The sequence below is a fragment of the Penicillium robsamsonii genome (genome assembly GCF_028829455.1).
Source record: "Penicillium robsamsonii strain IBT 29466 chromosome Unknown utg000005l_segment0_segment0, whole genome shotgun sequence".
Lineage (NCBI taxonomy): Eukaryota > Fungi > Ascomycota > Eurotiomycetes > Eurotiales > Aspergillaceae > Penicillium > Penicillium robsamsonii.
The window spans coordinates 1,417,301-1,438,476 of record NW_026643223.1 but is presented as its reverse complement, the minus strand read 5'-3'; the positions used below and the strand labels follow the sequence as shown (position 1 = coordinate 1,438,476).

At 49.2% G+C, this 21,176-nt stretch overlaps 5 protein-coding genes across 5 annotated transcripts; 3 read left to right on the top strand and 2 right to left on the bottom strand.

The window, feature by feature from the left end:
- Positions 1–676: 676 nt before the first annotated feature.
- Positions 677–3,586, bottom strand: N7447_008577 (telomere repeat binding factor family protein; the record flags this gene model as incomplete). Its single annotated transcript, XM_057232839.1, has 4 exons — positions 677–722; positions 781–1,809; positions 1,868–3,275; positions 3,493–3,586. The coding sequence occupies 4 exons, from the start codon at positions 3,584–3,586 to the stop codon at positions 677–679; spliced, it is 2,577 nt and encodes an 858-aa protein (XP_057082381.1).
- A 958-nt stretch (positions 3,587–4,544) lies between these two features.
- Positions 4,545–6,290, bottom strand: N7447_008576 (TMEM165/GDT1 family protein; the record flags this gene model as incomplete). The annotated part of the gene is made up of 3 exons (XM_057232838.1): positions 4,545–4,612; positions 4,671–5,616; positions 5,682–6,290. 3 exons carry the CDS (start codon positions 6,288–6,290, stop codon positions 4,545–4,547), a joined length of 1,623 nt encoding a protein of 540 aa, XP_057082380.1.
- A 4,356-nt stretch (positions 6,291–10,646) lies between these two features.
- N7447_008575 (putative MFS transporter) lies at positions 10,647–13,015 on the top strand (the record flags this gene model as incomplete). Its single annotated transcript, XM_057232837.1, has 3 exons — positions 10,647–10,851; positions 10,928–12,763; positions 12,828–13,015. The coding sequence occupies 3 exons, from the start codon at positions 10,647–10,649 to the stop codon at positions 13,013–13,015; spliced, it is 2,229 nt and encodes a 742-aa protein (XP_057082379.1).
- Positions 13,016–14,002: 987 nt separating this feature from the next.
- Positions 14,003–15,907, top strand: N7447_008574 (putative MFS transporter; the record flags this gene model as incomplete). The annotated part of the gene is made up of 7 exons (XM_057232836.1): positions 14,003–14,221; positions 14,281–14,392; positions 14,451–14,713; positions 14,767–15,109; positions 15,168–15,230; positions 15,281–15,485; positions 15,556–15,907. 7 exons carry the CDS (start codon positions 14,003–14,005, stop codon positions 15,905–15,907), a joined length of 1,557 nt encoding a protein of 518 aa, XP_057082378.1.
- A 935-nt stretch (positions 15,908–16,842) lies between these two features.
- On the top strand, positions 16,843–20,825 carry N7447_008573 (uncharacterized protein; the record flags this gene model as incomplete). The annotated part of the gene is made up of 3 exons (XM_057232835.1): positions 16,843–17,310; positions 17,377–18,812; positions 18,884–20,825. The coding sequence occupies 3 exons, from the start codon at positions 16,843–16,845 to the stop codon at positions 20,823–20,825; spliced, it is 3,846 nt and encodes a 1,281-aa protein (XP_057082377.1).
- Between the last annotated feature and the right edge of the window lie 351 nt (positions 20,826–21,176).

Below are 21,176 nucleotides of genomic sequence, written 5' to 3'. Positions count from 1 at the left end.
GTTAAAAATGATGGACGATGATGAAGTGAGATTGTCGGAAATATTGACTTCAACGTCCCGTACCACAATCGAAAGACTTCTCACTCTGTAGAACCATACGTTAAACCAATCGAAAAATCGTTTCGGGACATCATACTCATCGGAGATTGCGTTGAATTGAGCAGGTGTCGCAACACTTTTCTGAGCTTGTTCGCACATTCGATGACAGCGAGAAAATCCCCAATGCTAAACCCGAAACTCATTGTAAAAGGAGTAATGTGCGATGTTGTTCAAGTGATTGAGAATATCTTCTAAAGAGGTGGAAAAGAAGTGAAGCTGATCATTATGGCTGAATGACGAGATCAGACACAGCCACGCTAACTACAGGAATAGTAATTTCAATGGCCAGTAAATCAGATATGAAGAGATGCTCGACATGTGTAACAATTCATTTATCGTGACAACAAAAATCGATGAAGGATAACTCAAAAGAATCATCCAACCATCAATATTTCTTCGTAGAAGAGCCCTGTGCAAGGCAAAAAAAATTCATACACTCGAAAACAAAAAGAAAACAAAATCATAGAAATGAACATCAAAAAGCCATCTTATGTGCTCGTTGGGTATCTTTGGGTATCTCGACGAACGCTAAGAAACGCAAGAGCAAACTGCGACTGTAAATCATGAATACATCAAATTAACCTGGTGCTTTATCCAAGTTCGGCGGAAGCGGTCGACCTTCTCTGTTAAACACGTCAGAATTGCTCGCTACACAAAGGACGAAAAGGTGTCATGTCTTACCTGATGTACTTCCTCTTCAAATTGCGAGCACGATCTTTACAATTGACCTGAGAACGACGCTCAAGCATGGGGCCACCCTCAGATGCAGGACAAGCGTTGTCTTGCTTCTTGATTGCGGCATAGGCAGTGCCAAAGATTCCCATAAGGTGAAGCAAACGTTCATCTTCTTCCTCAGTCCACCTGTAGCTGGCCTTCGAAACTGCCCGGTTGATCATCGCAGCCTGGGAATTTGAGGCTGCCCAACGACTCTGGGTACTAGAGGGCGGTTCGTGCTGTTCAGCGGCAGTCTCTTCATCGGTGACATCCTCACTGTCAGCTCTCTGGACCCGTTGAGAAAGCTGTGCTGAGTTAGACTGGTGGTCGAACGATCTATTAATCTCCTCTTGCAACTGTGCTGAGGTAGAGCCCCCATTATCCTGGGGGCGCTGTCGCTTCGAGGCAGGCTTTTCCACCCGACGCATAGGCTCGACATCCTGATTGTTCGTCTCGAATTCATTGTCTGACTCGTCGCTTGAGTCGTTATCCAGATCATCAACATTCCGATTACGCTTCCCCAGTACAGTCGCACTTTGAGTGTCAAATTGGCTGATCGGCGACACAACTCCAGCGTTAGTCTGCTTATCGAGGAAGCGCCGAGCGACCGGAACCGATCGCTGTGTGTTTTCATCCCTGGGCGAATCAAAGAACAGAGGAGTAGGATTGTGGCTGACCCGACTAATTCTAGCCGAGCTCGGGGGGCTTGTCGATGTGATAACATCAGTCTCTGGGTCATTGCCGAGGTCCAGCTCTTCGTCATTATTTACGTATGTAGAGTCATCCCCGATGTCTGCGTATCTCAGCTCGGGGGATTGTTGAATTTCAGGAGGTTCAACTCTGCCACCAACAGAAGGGCCAGGATTAATCGCTTGGGCCACAATACTTGTGTTCGTAGAAATGTTTACGGCTTGCGATTCAACCGAGACAGGTTGCTGCTGACTAGTAGCCTGGCGCCTCATGAGTGCCGCGAATGAGGCTGGGTCTCGATAGTTGCTATGAATAAAAGTTAGTAGCCACAAAAAGAAAGAGGGAAACTGTAGAGCGAGCATACCTTTTGGACTTGCGCCGACTTGGATCTTTTGCTGCCACCTGTTCGACTTCGTCGGAGACAGTTCGTCCAGGAACGTTTTGAGAAGTGGTGCGTGAGCGAGAAGCGTTGTGTTCAGGTATTTTGTCAGCCTGAGGTGCCTGGGATGGCTGGGATGCCTGGGATGCCTGGGATGCGTTCACTGCATCTGGTGCCATGTCAATCAAGCGTTCTTTCTGAGGAGACTGGGTCTTTCGGGCCAAGGGCCCCCGACGAGGGCTTTCATCACTGGGAGGCACTGTCGATACTTGGCGCCGACTGGGAGTTCCAACCGGGACAGAAGTAAGACGACGAGAGGCGGGTGACTTATGGACTTTGTCTGCCATTTCTGACAAGCGTCTGATATCGTCCTTGATTTCTCTGTCACGAGCGTAGATCCAACGTGCAAGGTCCCGCTCAAATGAGCGCCATCTGTATGCCTTTTTCAAACCATCAATATCAACGGAATCCCACTCAGAAAGTTCCTCGTGAAGCTCATTGAATCTATCGCCGACGGCGATAAGAAACTTCTCAGGGAGGTGTTCGGGAAGATGGCCATCATCGTCCTGTAAGACACCCGGCAAGTTGAATCCTCGGAAGGAACTGGGGATACTCTCCGAGTCATCTTCGCTAGACACAAGGTCCATAGCAAAAACCTGTCTCAAGATGGAGAGTGGGTTGAAGTCCTGCTCATGCTGGCGTCTTTCTAACTCCATGATGAAGAACTGCGTGCGGATACCCAATGCAAGATTGAAGGTAGCCTCAGCGGTGGTACTCGCCCCAATTTTCCTTGACATAGAACTGTCTGCAAGGTTGTCCATGAGACATGCGGGGAACTGGGCATCCAGCTGTTGGATGACCTCAGACTGGGGCTCGGTACCCATGCTAGGGAGAAACATGTTGAGGGTCAACAGAGCGCAGTTTGTCATGTAAATATCTGCGATTGACCCATCCAGATGCACGGAGGAAAGCAGACGACGAGCCTGAGAGATGTCCAAGAATGACTTGCCATCACGAGAAAGAGGACAGTCTTCCAATTCATCAGTCAGCCCTTCCACGGATCGTCTCAAGCGTTTGCGATTCGGGTGGTTAGAATCGACGATCTTTTTGGACTCAGCTGCAAGGCTGTCCGGGTTCAAATCTGGGCGAACCAAAAGACTCATGACAAGGGTCGCCTGCTGTTGAACGAACGGCAGATGAGTTGCGATTTTATCGGCGACTTGAGAGTCAACAGGCTCCACCTCGTTGTGACGCTCCACCTCATTGTGACCCAGGGTGGTACCAGACACATTGGTATGGCCTTCATGGTTCTCCGGCGACTCTGGTATCACATGCCTGGGTACAATGAACCCGGGAGAAGGGGTGGATGGCTCCTCAGTCAGCCCGGTCAACCCTGAATAAAGTCAGAACACACTCAATTGTGAGATTGAAATGAAGAGCCAGCAGATAAAAAGTGAGGCAAAGTCACAAGGAAATGCAGTAAGTATCAAACGAGTGCCCGGTTGAGGAATACAAAACTTGGAATAGTTCAATGCATAGTTCCCGGGCCCACTGTGCCACAGGACATGAAGTTGATAGGGCTAGACCAAAACAACTAGAAAATCACCTACAATTTCGCTCAAAGGATGCCTTGTTTGGCATAAACCCTGCATTTGCTTCCCGACTCTGACTTCGAGTCATGCGTGATCCCGTGATGCGTGCCATGAAAGGCGGTGGGTGTGGGGCGGCGTCGAGCCTCCACGCGTGTTGTTGTCGCTTTTGCACTACGTTTTGTTGAAAATTTGATCAGGCTGAAAAAAATCAGATGAAAAAAAAGGCCTTTCTGGTCGCTTTTTGACGAGATGGGTGTGAATTCGATGGAGACTTCAGGGGGGATGCGTTGAGGGGGTGGGAGGCGACGTGTCAGGGTTTTCGGGGCTGCGTTTCTCGGAAAAAAAGGAAGATCAATAACGCGCGATCAGCTAGCCGCCTTCAGTAATTTAATACCTTAACTCTGCCTGAAATACAAGGCTGTAGACCCTAACCTCCAGACCCTAAACCCGAACCTAGACCCTATTTGACCCACATAAAAGTGACCAATGCGTGAGAGCGACCACAGGGTCGAAGCTATGATGACCTTCCAAACCTGCCTTATTTGAATTAGAAAAGATGATTTTAAGATTCTTACGACTTGGAATAAAATGATTAGAAGCTTTACGTTGCTGGATAAAAATAACAGTTGGTACATTTGAAATTGGATTTCCACTTGACGAATTATTATTACAAAATAGTCGTCCGCTGATGCGATATATTGTTTGTACATCCATGTTGTCGTCTCGGTTTTTATTTTTAGATCTTTTGGGGAGTTTCACACCTCTCAGTTTTATTGGTAGACGGCAATTACAATGCGGAAAAAAGCTTAGAATGTGGACTTTATTACAACATTTGATCTGCTACCCAGTACGGTATCAAGGTGGATCGATGTGAGACTCGGATTTGACAATGGAGGAAAAAAGGTAACATTGTGAAACTGGCCATTGCGTGGGCCAGACACGTAATTATATCATTAAGACAGTCCTAGGTATGTCACAAGATGCATTCATTCGACCTTTAAACAAATCAACCGCCAAAAACTGTAACAATGGGTTTCCATAGACACATACAACCGCGGAGATGCAGTGCTTTAAGAGATGGCTTCAATGAAATAGATGACGCCAAACACTAGGAACGCCACAGCGCCGCCAAGAGTCACTATAAAAGTCAAGATTAGCGTGTGTCATGGATAAGAAAGCAAGCAGAGGATACATACCAACACGCATGCTGACCCGGCCAGCGATGGCCCGTCCGCCGATCACGGCGGCTGCGGTGCAGATTCCGTGACCAGCACTGGCGCCAATGGTCACCCACCAGTAGTCCTGGCCAGCTGCCATGGCGATAGTGGCAATCTGGCTGCGGTCGCCCCATTCGCCGAGGAAGGTCATGACAAATGTCTGAACCCAGGCCGGGCTGAGAAGCAGGGAAAAGAGGTTGGTCAACCCGGAAACGGCATTGTTGAACCGTTGTCGGGGCTGGGGGGAAGATCCACGGGACGAGGACGAGGACAAGCTCTCCGGAGGCGAGGGCAGGCGGTTTCCAGAGCCGCGGGTTTTCGGACGGCCAGCGCGACCTGCTTCGAGGTTGTGAGGAGTAACCGATGAGCGGCGGCGGTTCATACGCAGCTGCTCGTGCTCCTTCTCTTCGAGCTCCGCCTCGACCTCTCGCATCTCTTCACCCACACCCTCATCTGGAGACATTTCACGACCTTCCTTGAGCATCTTCACACCAAATACCAAGAAGAGAATGGCAGCCATGAATTTGGTGAAGGTTTTAGGGATAAGAGTAGGAACTGCATGGCCCAGAACGGCTGAAAGCACAGTCATGCCAATCAAGGCGCTAAATGCAGCACTGAACACCACCAAGCGGTCGTGTCTCATGGCCATCAGGGCAGCCACAAGGAAAGTCTTGTCGCCGATTTCAGAGACGAGGATCATGGTGAACGAGAATATAAGGGAGTGCATTGGGCTGCCGGCATCGGGGATACCGGAGTCATGGTCGTGGTCGTGGCTCAACGAGGATGAGGACGAACTCGAGTACGAACTCGAAGACGACCCCGAGGCGACTGAGTCGTGTCCAAGTCCCAGAGAATCCTCCTTGACCATGGCTGGGGCTTCGGGGTATGGAATATCGTGTGGCTTTTCAGGCAATCCGGATGGTTTCTAGATGCACGTTAATTCGATTGTTCAAGGACCTCGGGCTAGAGCGAATGTATAGGAAATCTTACCTCGAGCATGCCAAGGCTTCCCGAACCCTCCACAGATCGGATTGCACTCCCAGTTGTTGTGTCCTCGCTATCAGAGACCAGCTTCTTCGTCTCGCTATGCGGCAGCGGAGGCGCCTCCTTTGGCCCTCCGGGAACTTTCTCCGAGACCAATTGATTCCCTTTGCCTTTCTCAGACACACCACCCTCAGTTCCGCGTGTCCCCTCTCTCGGGCCCGCCCGATACGGATCATCCATGACGCCGCCGTTTGAATGCGGGATCACCTTCCCGTCTTCGGTGCTCAGGTGCTCCGAGGAGGAGAGTTTGATGTCAGATTTGGTAGATACCGAGCCATTATCATCGCTTCCCTTGACAATTTTGGAGTCCCGGTCTGCGTTGGTTTCCACCCACGGACCAGCGTGCGGTTTGCCATCCTTGCCATCCACGGGGACGTCCGGCGGCCCCTTGGCGACATTGGATGCGACGATATCCGAGTCGACGAGACGAGCGTTGTTGCCGACAGTCTCACGCGAGACTCGAGAATCTATGTTGTCATTGTATGTTGTGTCGGCGAGCACGGTCGAAATGGCGGGAAGAAGGAAGAGAAGGAAGGACGACTGGTTGATCTTCATGATGAAAAGCGGGTTTCCCGCAGAAAGAGTGAATTAGAGTTGGAAGTGGCACGTTGAATGTATAGACGATGATCTTTCACAACCGCAAGGAGTAAAAGAGGAGGAACCGTTCTTGAGGGCGGGAGAATTCTTGATGCCACGACACTAGGTCGCGTGAGACGGTTTGATCGACGCCCGGCAATTTTGAAACAGCGAAGATAAACCTTAGAATGAACGTTTAAGAAAGAAGTAGAGATATGAAGACAAAGTATACCAAGCAAATAACAGAAGAATTCAAAGCAAAGAAAGAGCGCCTTGAATTTCCAAAGGGGGTTCGCACGTGACCGCATGCGAACGGCCCCCTGTAAATAAAAATTGGCTCGATCTGGACTGGATTCTCCCCCTGGACGCAAATGGCAAATGAGAATTTGGCAATTTGCAGGCAAAACGGAGCACTCCGTATATATGCCTGAATGGAGAACTGTAAGTCTGCTATCTATATTGTGCACACGACACAACTCATGTTTTCCTACACACTGGTGCTTGCCCGTGTTTCTCTTTGGACGTATAGGATCTTTAGGGCTAGCTAGAAACCGACAAGTATTAGGTAAAAAGTAGGTAAGATCAGTGTGGCTTTCTTCGTAAATGGATGTGCTTAACTGTTTATCCGTTATGCACCTGGAGGGTATATGCCCAATAACATTGGAACTGACTGCTAATAGACCCCGAACCGCTGGGTGTAGCAACACTTTTAACACTTTATTTGTTTCTGGTAGAATGGCTGATGGGATGGGAAGTGGGGGCATTCTATTTATATATTTTATAGCCAAAGCCAGGATGTGTGGCGTCAGACGGGTAGCTATGGGGGCACTCTGTATTCCCGTTGCGACGTCGGATATGAAGGACTCGCGTCGTGACCTGGCCGTTTGTCATTGGGATAGTTGGAGGTATGACGGAGCCGAGAAACGCGAGTAATGAAGACGAATTTTCGAGAAACCTTTTCATCTGACTTGTCAGCTCATTAGATATAGAAAACAGCTCTCGCACTCACACCTGCCACTCGTAATTGAGGAATCGAGCCTTTGTAATATCGAGCCAGGCTGGAATCTTTCTCCAGTATTCAATCTGTGCAGCGGTTAAGGATGCCGAGCAGGCTTGAAGGCTACTGGTAGAGTACCACCGGTGTCGAGAGAGCTACCATTGAACACGGACTCGTAGCTTACTCGAGTATATGAACATACCTTTGGTATTTTTTACAGAATCTTTAGAGGTGAAATTCGACACACGCTCGAAGAACAGAGGAAATATTCTTTGAGAAATGCAGCAATGTCGATTAGCTGAAATTGTTGAAACCAGGATGTATTAATGGACTGGATTCCATGTTCAGAATTTTCACATAGTACTGCGTATAAAGTAGACAGCACCTGCTCATCGGCTTGACAAATATGTGGAACAACAGAACCAGGGCTGCCTGAGCTGCTGCATCTAGTCAATGTTTCGTTGTAGAAAGAGCGAAATAAGCTGGTTATTGTGCCGGAGTTCCTATTAGAGCACTGACTATACAGAGTGTAGGGGTCCACTGGTGGCCACAGTTCTTCTTTATATGCATAATAGTGTCATGCCGCCATCAAGATTGTTCTAGTTAGCGACGTAATGGAGTTGATAAAATCCATTGCCAGAGGGGAGCATGAGAAGTGGGATCTGGCATTTCGACCTCCGAGGGAATAAATGGGGTAGGGCGTGAAGCCCAGATCCTGGGGGTATTAGAGGCATACTAGCTTCAGCATGTGTTTTCCGATGCGGCAGCCTTGTAATTGTATTTAGATAAGAGCAAGACAAAGGTATAATAACACCAGTTTGCTCAGGGGAGGAAACCTTCGTAACACTGACATGTTAGATGGGCATCCCAAATGCCCTCTTCACCGTCGTTCCCATATCATGGTCTTTGAAAAATGGTGTCTTAAAGATCTTGGACCAAAGTCGCCATGCTGCGGATCTGAAACAGATGTCTTTATTTATCATGTTCGTCTTTAATCTATCCCTTCTCCAAAGTTGAGAGCATCCACGACCTCGAGCAGGGTGTTCAGAAGCCCCAAACGCGGGTCCCAGGGCAATGTATTCTGATCGAGAAGTATCTAGCTGGCGAGAGTATACCACTAATATCCTAGGATCCGGAGACTCCGCTCGAGCCATCAGCACAGTCCACCACAACTGGGAAGGAATTCCACCGCAGTCAGGGGCGGAAACAATCGATCTAAGCGCAACACATCTGATGGAGACCTTTGGAGCTTCGATAACAAGAATGCGATCCTAGAATACCCGGTTGACCGCATAATCAATGGGGAGGACAGCTCCGAGGTTCAGGGAGTAGGGCGTCGCGCGCTGGAAGCTTGGCGCAACCTTGAGTGTTGTGATATCGGCGGTGTTGACGTTTGGTGCAGATTGGATGGGACGTCATATGTTTTAGAGGTGAGAAGCCTGTATACGATGCATCGTTTGGTCACTGATAATATTGCCTGTCAGCTTAACCCAATTCCTGGATTGCGCCCGAAATGGCCTTGGCTGGCGGATACTGCCCTCCATCACGGGATGACGCATGGGACCCGTTGGGTGCAGTGGTTTAGTGTGCACTGGAAAGGTATCCGGAATTGGATTCTAAAAGGCGTGGGATCCCTTTGGGTGTCTAGAACAACATGGCCGTAACCTCAGTCGAATATACTAACAACCCTCCCACCTTCGACCCAACTTGAGATAGTATATTAGTAGGCGCTTCTTCGAGTTGTCTAACACTTGTTAGAGGAGATGGCGAAGTAAAGTTCTTGGTCGGAGCTAAAGAACTCTTCATCATATGTCCAAATTAGAGAAGAGCGATTTTAAACACAATACATTTTTTTTTTGAAGGAAACCCGCTAAGATCAGGCCCTGGACACGATACCAAGTTGGCACAACAAAGGCTATGCAATCTCTGGCTATATTTGTGTAGAATACTAAAATGCTAGGCAAGGGACGTGCGGCTCAAGCTCCGAGCCCGGGGTATTTACTTCCCAAGATTTGACTGGCCAGGGCTAATCAATAGTGTTTCAATAATAGAAAGCCATGCTTTCGATTAGCAAGTTGTTTAATATGCCCGCGACGTCAAACAAATGGCAATATGAAGAATTAAACAACCCCCAAACCAGTGTGTCGATCCCTGCTGATCATTCGTGAGCAAACACCAAGTGGCGTTCCCAGAAGTAAGACCTGGTGGACCCCACGGGCTTGTTGGATCCCTTTTCCAAGCCTTGAAGTCGTATAAGGTTGCAGATCAATAGCAATACTCTGATATATGACGCCATGGCAGTACACGCACTGACAAAGGGAGATACTGACATCCAACGGTATGAAAATACCAAGATCAGAGCTCTTTTCCCCCGCAATTGGACCTGCACAATGACGGCAGCCAACACTGTCTGGTCAGCTGAGACACTTTTAGGGCATTTGAAACATTCATTTGAGTAGTGAGCGACACTAGGATTCCTCGAAAGACATGTTTATGGACGGGCAGAACACAGGAAGTGAAACTCTCGCGACAACCGCTGGATTTGAGTGCTTGGCATCTCGGTATAGCCGTATGCATTGATTGGGAACATTGGGGTACGATTAACCTTCACAGTAGATTGCAGGTATTATATCTGTAATATATACGTGCGTAATGTTATTCTCCTTGACGTTATCTTTTTTTAATATACATGGCCTAAGGATCTACATGTGGACTCCATGAACATTCCGAAAACAGTCTTATCGACATGTGCGGATAGTACTTTCAGGCTACTTTATTTAAGCTTGGCGATCATACGATAGTCCCAGTACCCAGCGAGTACCTTGGGACCTCTCACCGCCCCCACTGCCACATGGGGTCGACTAGTCTCGACATTTTGGAGTTTCCACCTTTTACCGCGTGATAAAACAGCTTATCGCATGGACCCTGAAAGACGCTAAGGCACTATATATTGCCCATCCGCCACTTAATTTCTTCTACACTACCTTGCTTCTCTTTCCCGCTATGCCTTCAAGTGTTGCTCATTTGCTGCCTGGGTTAATCCATAAGCGTTGATCGCTTTCACCCGGATATATATTACCTGTTCTTCGTGCGGCGGGTATTGATCCCCCTACTGCTAGCACGTCGTCTATAGTTGCTAGTTTTTACTGGTAGCATTTTTGGGCGGATTCCGGTATTACCTGAGATACCTGTGAGTAACTCCCCTGCTACGCCCTGGTGACCTTGACGGGTTTCCTCTTTGCTTGTACCAATTGAAAAGACTATAGCTAATAATGGGATGTTTAGCACACTTGTTTCGCAAACGGCCCCGGCCAACGTTCCTGGTTCTCGAACAGAAGATGGTATCACCCGCAGAAGAACGCTCTGCTAGAATGAAGGAAAACCCAGGGATAGACCCTGCCGTGCAGCAGCCAGCTGTTTCGCGCTGGAGACGAGCCTTTGGAGGAAAGACCAACGAAGAGCCCGAGTTTACCGAGAATCAGGCTTATCGCGCCAAATCAACACTGGGAATCCTAAGTGACAAAGAGACCGATGAAGTTCCTGGTGAGTGGAGAGTCCCCTGTCACCGAGAGAAGCAATATTGTGAAACGGGGACTGACAAGTGTCTGGCATGGTTTAGGAACGGTGCTTTTGTTATCATCAAATCGCAATGAGCCTCTGGGAATGAGGCATCAGCCGCATCGGACATCGACATCATCTATATCCTCATCGTATCGTCCCTCGAGATCTAATTCTCGAACCCGGTCGGTGATTTCAACGCAGAAGAGAACAGCGGACGGACAATTTGTGCTTGATCCTCAACCGGATGACTCTGTAAATGACCCTTTGAACTGGCCTGTGTGGCAACGAGACTCCGCATTGGTATCTCTGGGCTTCTATTGCTTGATGGGAGGCGGCATGACCCCCATTCTGGCAGCTGGATTTAACAATGTTGCAACTGAGTACGATGTCAGTATGCAACAGGTGGCTTTCACTACTGGGTTCTATATGCTAGGCCTGGGCCTGGGGTCTGTCGTGATGTCGCCCACAGCCATCTTATACGGGAAACGACCGGTCTATCTCTTGGGAGCGACCCTGTTCGTGATCTCGGCAATTTGGTGCGCAGCGTCACCGAACTACCCAAGTCTCGTGATCGCTCGTATTTTCCAAGGATTTGCCGTGAGCCCAGTCGAGTGTCTTCCATCTGCTACAATTGCAGAGATCTACTTCTTGCACGAAAGAGCCTATCGAGTGGGCATATATACACTCTTGCTACTAGGTGGAAAGAATTTGATCCCCCTAGTGAGCGCCGCCATCATCGAAGGGCTGAGCTGGCGTTGGGTATTCTGGATTGTCGCAATTATTGTTGGCATGTGTTTAGTCTTGCTCTTTTTCTTCGTCCCCGAAACATTTTGGGATCGCACACCCCGTCCGCGTGTCCACAAGAATAAGGGCCCGCGCATCACTGGTCACAGTGTCTCTGACCTCATTTCCAACGGCTTGCGTGGGCGGCGCCCGCATGTCCAACCCCAGGACGAGTCTGCCGACCAGGCTAATTCAGATCCAGCATCGGCACCGAAGAAATCTAAGCATTCACATGTTGGATTCGCGGATGACCACCCAGCAGATGGAGACCAGGCGGTCCAGACTGAAAAGTCTGATCTCGTTTCCGAGGCAGGGGATGCTACCATTGGCGATCAAATCACCACTCAGCCGCCGACCCCAGCTAATGAGAACGGCGATGACTTCATCCAACCACTACCTCACGCTTTTGTGCCTGGTGCCCACCCAGATGACCTGGAGACAGGTCGACCGGCTGCCATGTCACCCGCGAGGACCGAATCACTAGAGCCAGCCGGGACACCGCTCCCCGCAACCCTACAATACACAAACCGACTCCGTGAGCGTCCGAAGATCCCATACTCCCAATTACTTAGAGTATGGAACGGACGAATCGCGCAGGACAGCTGGTACCGCGTCGCCGTGCGACCATTTGTCCTATTCGCCTACCCATCTGTGCTCTGGTCAACGGTGGTATACTCACTCTCGGTCGGCTGGCTGATCGTGCTTTCGGAGTCGGTTGCGCACATCTTTGAGGGCAAAGAGCACTACCATTTCACCCCGCTGCAGATAGGTCTGGTCTATATATCGCCGTTTGTTGGCGGTCTCCTGGGAACCGCAGTAGCGGGCAAAGTATCAGACATCATCGCGCGGTATATGACCAGACGCAATGGCGGCATTTACGAGCCCGAATTCCGTCTTGTCATGGCACTTCCTATCGCCTTGTCTACTGTCATCGGTCTGATGGCTTTTGGCTGGAGTGCAGAGATTGGCGACTCTTGGATCGTCCCGACTATTTTCTTTGGTTTGATCTCGTTTGGTTGCTGCTTGGGCAGCACCACAGCTATCACCTTCTGTGTGGATAGCTATCGTCAGTATGCTGGCGAGGCGCTAGTAACTCTGAACTTTAGCAAGAGTATGTTGAACTGCCCTTGATGTCTTTGTTCATTTTGTCTGATCTAACACATTCTCTTTTGCAGATATCCTCCACGGCCTGGTTTTCTCCCTTTTCATCGTGGACTGGCTGGATGCCGATGGTTCGCGCACTGTGTTCTTGTCAATCGGCGGTATGCAGCTTTTCTTCATGCTCATGTCGATTCCCATGTACATTTACGGCAAACGAGCTCGCATGTGGACGGTGCGCAAGCGGCTTATGGAACGTCTTTAATCTGGCTCATTGAATATTCGTGGGGTATCGTTTGCATTGCATTTTTTTTATTTTCATTTCTTTTTGCCTACATGTATCTCGGGAGGTCCCCACTGTCGGGTTGTTTGAGACTTTTCTTTTTCGGAAGTCCCATATGGTGGTAGTTTGTAGTGGGAGCGTTTGAAGGGATTTAATGGGATCGATTATATTAACTAGCATTATATCAATATCGCAACTTTAAACCTCGGTTTTTGTGCAAATTGTAACAGTGTACGAAGAGTGATCACGGATGCGACCAACTTGAGTCAGCCTTGTGTATTGTATGACAGTTCAAGAGGACCATTTCCATTTCACTGCAAGAGGCTTAATTTGTGAAAACGACTCTTCCATATATAATTTGGGATTCTATCCTCTCAGGAGTCTAGGCGCTCGGGACTCTCTCGCCGCAAGGCTGGCCTCCGGCACATCTTGCCATGAAGTTATCTGATCTGCCAGTCAGCCGGAAAGACCGAGCTGCTTATAGTGCAGGAAATGATACTCCGAGCTCGTGGATATCGTACTCGGCTTTAATAATCTGAGCGGGGCTAGCGACAGAAAGAAAAAAAACCGACAAAAGCTGACGACAGCCCGGAGAGAAACCGAGAAATTGTTTTAGGCTGAGGGTTCCACCGTGGGCCTGAGGGCTTTTTCAACAGCAGAAAACAAACCAAAGAAGGTCGGATTCACCGAGGTTGCCCCGAGTAGGAGTATATTCTCGGCGCTAAACTCCTTTCGGGATAAGCCCCCCATTCTCAAATCTTATCTGATGAAACTCCATCATGCCAAGGGTTGAATGTTTGGCTTTTTTACGTACGTTGGATCTGATTAGGAGCTCGGCGTTGTTAGACTTTTATCAATCTCCGAGGTCCATAAATAGTAATGGCATCGCTTTTTTTTTGGGTTCAGAGTTCTGTATTTTCTTTACCTGACTTAGAAGACTCTAACCCATCCCCAGATCGAGTTGCGATCATGGCATTTGATACGGAGTCGAAATCTGTGGATGTGGTATCGGCGCCTGTCCGTAAAGATATTTACACCCCATCGGAAGAGTCTCACGACGACTCTGAGGGAAAGAAGCCGCCACCGCTTGCAGCAAAGTTATGCGCAGTCGCACTGATATCGTGTATTAGCTTTGGCTCGCACTGGAGTTCTGGCGTGACGGGTGCTATGAAGAGCACGATCAAAAAGGTACTGAATGCCATGAAGACATCGATTTGCAGGATTCACTGACAGTGGTTGTTTCGTAGCAAATGCATATTGACAATGTTCAATTTTCGCTTTTGGAAGCCAGCGAGAATTTCATGGCAACCGTTCTGCTTTTAATAAGTGGTGTGATCACCGACCGAGTCGGCGGAGCTGGTATGTTGTCGAATCTGTCAAATCAACGAGAGATATCCTGACCGGTCCTGTTTGATAGAGATGATTGTTTATGGAAATATCGTTTATACCATCGGTTCTATCCTGGTCGCTGCCGCCGCGACAGTGCGTTCTTTCGACTTCATGATCGGAGGTCGAGTCATTCTCGCACTCGGAGATATCGCCACACAAATTGCTCAGTATAAGATGTTTTCTTCATGGTTCCCTCCTAGCAATGGATTTGCATCTACACTAGGTTTTGAGCTGGCGATTGGCAAGATTGGAGGATTTGTTGGCAAGTCCACGGCCAATATCATTGCAAAGGTGATTGTGTTTCTCGGGTTAACTTGGTTGAGGCGATGCTGACAGGATAATAGAAAACCGGGAACTTTGCGTGGGTCTTTTGGACCTCGGTATTCATGAATCTCTTCACCAACGTGGCTACCGCAGGGTTCTGGTTCTTCAACAAGTATTGTAATCGCCACTACAAGGGACGACGCGACAGAGCCACCAAAGAACAACTGACAGAGAAGAACAAAAAGTTCGAGTTTCAAAAGGTGTTCGAGCTCCCGTGGATGTTCTGGGCTGTCATGGCCTTCTCTGTGTTCCAAACGAGTGCTGCGTCTGTTTTCAGTCAAAATGCCACCGAGCTGGCCGAGAAGCGGTTCAACGTCGATTCTATCCAGGCCGGGTGGTATAGTTCTCTTTCGCAGTATGCAGGTATGATATTGCTGGACTGTATGATAATTATCGCTGGATACAGGCTGACATTAATCAGGTTTCTTCCTCGTTCCCTGCTTGGGTGTGTTCATCGATGTCCTCGGTAACCGAGCATCTGTTTGTTAGTTTTATCATAATGATCAAACACAAGCCTAATACTGACATCCCTAGTGTTTACCTGCGGTACCGGTATGTTCTTGAGTATGGTTCTCATCAACTTTGCAACATCCAAGGCAGGCACAGGGGCTGCATTCGGCATCTACGCCATTGCCATGTCGCTTGGACCGACCTCCGTTATCGACAGCATTCGCACCACGATGTGGCACCAATCGGTCTTTGGATCTGCGTATTCTTTGAAGGTCACCATGAATAATGCGTAAGTTTGATACCCCAAACCCAGCGAAAGTGTGTTCTGTGACAGAAGTTGACATAGGACATCATAATAGTATGAGCATTATAATTCGGATCATCACCGGAGCTTTGCAGGACGCAGATGACGATTCATACCACCGAGTGGTGCAGGTATATCTAGTCCTTGCTGCCGGTGCTTTAGGTGTCGGTGCAGCTATTCTGATCGGTTCGTTTGTGACCGATAACCTGGCGGTGTTACAGTGGACTCGGCATAAACGGCTGACATCGGGTGCGGCAATTATCGAGCGAATTCGAGAGCGCAGTTTAGTAATCCAGCGCCGACGCACTCGGAATATTTCATTAATTTGCTTCGGGGCTTTGATCTTGTTGACACTTGGATCGTGGGTGGCGTATATCTGGGGGGCAGTGACTGGTCATAACTCCTAGTTGGGTAAGTTGAACAGTTGAATATAATTATCATTTTGTGAGGCTTCGAGTGTTTAGCTTTCTGGCAGAGACGATTTCTATACAAAAGGCAAGTCAAGCTCAATTCGGGTTATGTATTCGCCACTGTCGTCATGTGGTTCGTGGGGCTTGCGCTAGCTCTGCGTGCCAACCCCTGACAGAAATGACGTATTGTCTTTCAAATGTCGATGAAGCAAGGAAAAACAAGCTGGATTTAGCAACTTTTTACTGGTACAGATCGTGAAGATTTATTGGTCCACTTCCCTTTGATCGTGCCTGATATTGGTGGCAAATAGCGTTGCCTGAGGCCATGAGCCAATGATCTACAATTTTAGAAGCCACCCCAACAAGCCACTGAAACTCCCCTCCATATCTTGTCTACATTTCTGCTGCCCACTGGACGCCCCCTGGGGCCTCCCACTCATCGTGCTCCAGTCAATTGTATGCTGGTGGGCCGATCCCACCATGTCGGACAATCACACGAGAAGCGGTGGAGCAGGTGTACCGTGTACACGATTATCGGCGTGTACCGAGAGCTGGCTTCTTGGGTGTTTTATGGAGTATTTCTCCCTTGGCCCACCTCTTCCAAGGCCCTTCCCTACCTTGACAGATGAGATCGCTGTCATATTTGGTATCTGCACTTCACCTGACTTGCTCTTCGTCTGTGGAGAGCTATCTCTAAATCGAGAAAGCTCCAGGGCTCACTTTCCCTTTCTCCAATAATCCGTGACTAATCTAGCGACATCCATCCCTCTAATTTCCAACGTTTTTGATAGCGTCTTTTGTGTGTTTCGACTTCTCCCAACCTTCGTCTCCCTGCCTTGGTCTTCACTGGCGTGATAACTTGATCAACCTCGAAACTTGGAGTTTGAGAATGCAGCACTGTATTCCCACGCTTCCAACGCTAGCTGAAAACCATGGAAGTTCCTAGGACACGCCAGGATGGCCTACATAACGCAGATCGCAGGGCGAGGGAGCTATACCGCTACTACCAGCCTGCTTCCCAACCCGAGGCGGTTCCATCTTGGCTTTCTGCGAACGATGGATATCATTTCTCTGCAGTTTCAGCCAATACACTCACTCCACCGATCTCCGAAGGATCACTGCCTTCACATAGTAGTGCGACTTCCCGACCAGCAACCGCAATGGGCTCGGATTCTCTCGTTCTGGACACCGCGAACACTACCATGACGTCATTTGCCCAGTTAGCGGCCTTGCGCTTGAACGTTGAGCGCGTGTTTATCTCTGTTTTGGATCGTGATCTTCAACACATCATTGCCGAAGCTACAAAATCTCTCAATTTGAATGATCCCACAATCCATGACGACAACGATGGCGTCTGGTTGGGGGCACCCGATACCCGCAAGACATGGAGTGTGTGCAAGGTAAGTTTGCTCATCCGACGAGCTGGCTGATCCGGAGCCATCCTCGAACTCGATCGCATGATTCAGTGGCTCCTTGATTTTGACGCCGTTCGACAGGACATTGTTTCACTGCCCCCCAACGACCGCGAGAATGCAGACTATCAATTTCTAGTTGTGAACGACATGACCGAAAATGAACGCTACAAAGACCTTTCCTTCGTTGAAAAGGACCCCAAATTTCGCTTTTTCGCTGGAACTCCCCTGACGACTGAAAAGAATATCAACTTGGGTTGTTTTTTCGTGTTGGATAAAAAGCCCCGAGATGGGTTGACACCGCTAGAGAAGGATACACTGGGATCTCTATCAATGCTTGTGGTGAACTACTTGAAGGTTTGCAGACAGGCTTCCGAAGGACGACGGGCCGCGCGCCTTTCCCGCGGGCTCAGCTATTTCGTTGAAGGAAGTTCTAGTTTCGTGGATAGCATCGACCGGTCTCGCACCAACAGTGTCGGTATTCCATCAACAACTCCGCCGTCTTCCTTTAATCAAATGAGTGCCTCTGGTGGGTCTGATGGCTCTCCTGAGTGTCGTGGGAACGGTTCAGACAAAGCATCGCAAGAGCAATCCAATAGTCCACCCAACGACCGATCACTCAGCACCGACGCGCGTTCCTTCAGCTCTGTCCCCTCCGATCTGAAATTGGACTACGATTCGAAGGGCAGTAGTTCAAGATTGGGCAGCGGCTCGAAAGTAGAATCGGGCACTGTAGAGAGCTCTCTGCCAGAATGGCTGACAAGCAGTAGCCGGAATCAGCTACCACCCGATGATTCACAAGGCAACTCTTGGTGCTTCCGCAGAGCGGCCAATTTACTTCGGGAGAGTCTTGACTTGAATGGCGACAGTGGCGTCATTTTCCTGGAGTCCAACAATAACCCATTGATGGATGCCGATACGGGGAGCGATTGTTCCGAGACAGGCGGACCTGCCTCTGTTCTGTCAGCATCAACAAATGAAGAACCATTTGCTCCCCAGGCAGGGTCGATGGCCACGTGTGCTGCGGCAAATTTGGATCGATCCTTCCTGCAATTGTTGCTTCGACGCTACCCCAAAGGAAAGCTATGGTCTTTTCATCGCGATGGGCTCCTCTCGACATCGGATGATGACGACCAACAGCCTCAAGATAAGGGCCCTCTTGGCACCGGTGCCACCAGTCCGTCCCCACCGAGCGCAGCTGCACAACCTTCAAAGCTCGTGCGAAAACGGCGGAAAGCAGCGGAGAACGCAGTACTGAACCAGTATTTCCCAAATGCCGCGCAAATTATGTTCGTGCCTTTATGGAATGCCGTTTCGTCGCAGTGGTTCGGAGGATGTTTCTGCTGGAGCACAATCGAGACCCAGGTGTTCACCACCTCAGTCGAGCTCAGTTCAGTGCTTGGGTTTTCATCTTCCATCATGGCTGAATATAGCCGCGTTGAATCCCTCATCGCGGATCGCCAGAAGGGTGATTTTATTGGGAGTATCTCGTGAGTTTGTATTCGTCTCTGGAGAATATTTGACATACCCATCGCAGTCACTAACTAATTTCTTTTACTAGACATGAACTCCGTAGCCCCCTTCATGGAATCCTGGCCGCCGCCGAATTTTTGAACAGCACCCATCTCAATGAATTCCAGGACTCGTTGCTCGAGACTGTCAATTCATGTGGACGAACGTTGCTGGATACAATGAACCAGGTACTCGATTTCAGCAAAGTGGTGTCTTTGGAACGGACATGGCGGTCAATGAAACGTAAGAAAGAGTCAGCGGCCAATTATAAAGGATCAGACAAGCTGGCGCATCACTTGGATACGTTGGTGGCTACCGATGTGGCCATCCTCGCCGAGGAAGTTGTTGAAGGCATTTGTCTCGGCCATGTGTACGGGCAGAGCTCTACCGCTTCAGCTGACCTGCCTGTATTGATGCCACATCAAACAAAGTTGCAGACTCAGCGGTCCAACGTCGAAGTTGTTATTGACGTTTCGTTTCGGGATTGGGTCTACCGGACTCAGCCGGGCGCTTTGCGGCGCATCATTATGAATCTTTTTGGAAATGCTATGAAATATACAGAATCTGGCCGTGTCACTATTTCTTTAGCAGCATCCAGTCAATCTGAAGGACGATCTCGCCGGCAAGGCCTCGAAGACTTGGTCACACTAACAGTAACAGACACGGGTAAAGGTATATCGGAAGAGTTTTTGCGCGGCAAGCTGTACACGCCCTTTGCTCAGGAAGATGCCCTGGCCGTCGGTACTGGACTGGGATTGTCAATCGTTCGCAGTTTGGTCAAGGCTCTGAATGGAAGTATTCGAATTCGCAGTTGTCCTGGGGAGGGTACTGTCGTAAAGGTATCGCTCCCTCTAGAGAGGCCCGTTGGTAAGGAAAGTCCGGCCATACAACCATCTGGACAGCTTGTTCAACAGCAAGAGACCTTGGCCCAAACTCTTCTACTACGCCAGGGATACCCTGGTAGACGAGTCTCCATCTGGGGAGCGGACCCAACAAACGTGACTGCCGACTCTAACTGGTCTGAAATTGCTCGATACCTTTCAGACTGGTATGGCATGAAGATCGTCGCATGGACACCGGAAGCCAATGTTGACATTGTGCTTATGGATGAAACTGATTTACCCAACTTCCGCACTATTGCACCATCCGCCACTTTGCCTGCTCTTCTCGTCCTATGTCACAAGTCGGTGGATTACACCGGGGCAAAATCCGAGTGGTTGCCTCTTGCTTCCTCCGTCAACATCATCCGACGTCCCTGTGGGCCACACAAATTAGCCCGAAGCGTAATGAGATGTCTGACCGAAGACCGATCGAGATCCGCGACACCGGTTTCCGCTCTCCAATCACTCAGTCTACCGCTCAGGACGTCGTCAATGCCAGCACAACCTGCACTTGGTTCGCCCTACATGTCCCCCGTGGATGGTATTAACGCCCAGGATCCGGACTGCCACCAAGTCCGCCCCATGACGATATCACCACTGCAACAACCATCGCTGGTCACCTCATTGCCCGAGGAAATTGCAGAAGCCCCGTTACCAGCACCACTGATAGAAGGTGGAACCAACTCTTCGCGACTGCCACGAGTGCTTGTGGTTGATGACAATCGCATAAACCTCAACCTGATGATGACGTTCCTCAAAAGCCGCAATCTGACGGAGCTGGACCCAGCTGAGAATGGCAAATTGGCCGTCGAGGCAGTAGAGCGCATGCAAAGTGGTTATGATATTATCTTCATGGATATGTCCATGCCTGTTATGAATGGTTTCGAGGCTACTCGTGCTATCCGATCGCTGGAGAGGGATACGGATGGCCGCAAGCCAGCTATCATCATTGCCTTGACTGGACTTAGTAGTTCTCGCGATGAGTCAGATGCTATGGCTGCTGGTGTGGACTTATTCCTCACCAAACCCGTCTCTTTCAAAGAAGTTGCACGGCTACTGGGGGAGTGGGAAAAAGATCGCATGGCAACAGAGCGGAAGCTGGCAGGTTGAACAAGAATGGCTTTGTCCAGTTTGATTTGGCGTGCAATCTTGTTCTGAAATCCTTGCTTGGTTGGTTCCTAACTTTCACACCTTTGGCTCCAACTTGTGATGTATCTATCGCCTTGTCTCTCCTTCTGACCATGTTCCCCTGCTCGTTTCTTTCTTTCGCCCCAATCTCGACAATTCTCGCACGGTCGGATGTGCTACTTCTTTCTGCGCTGGCTTTTGTTTACCTATCGTCTCGCAATGGTATCAATTCTGTCATATCAGACAATGAACGTGATGATATTTAGGGCGTTCTTCTCTCTCTCTGTCTCACACACACACACATTTCAACAACTCCTATTGTTTGAAAGATTT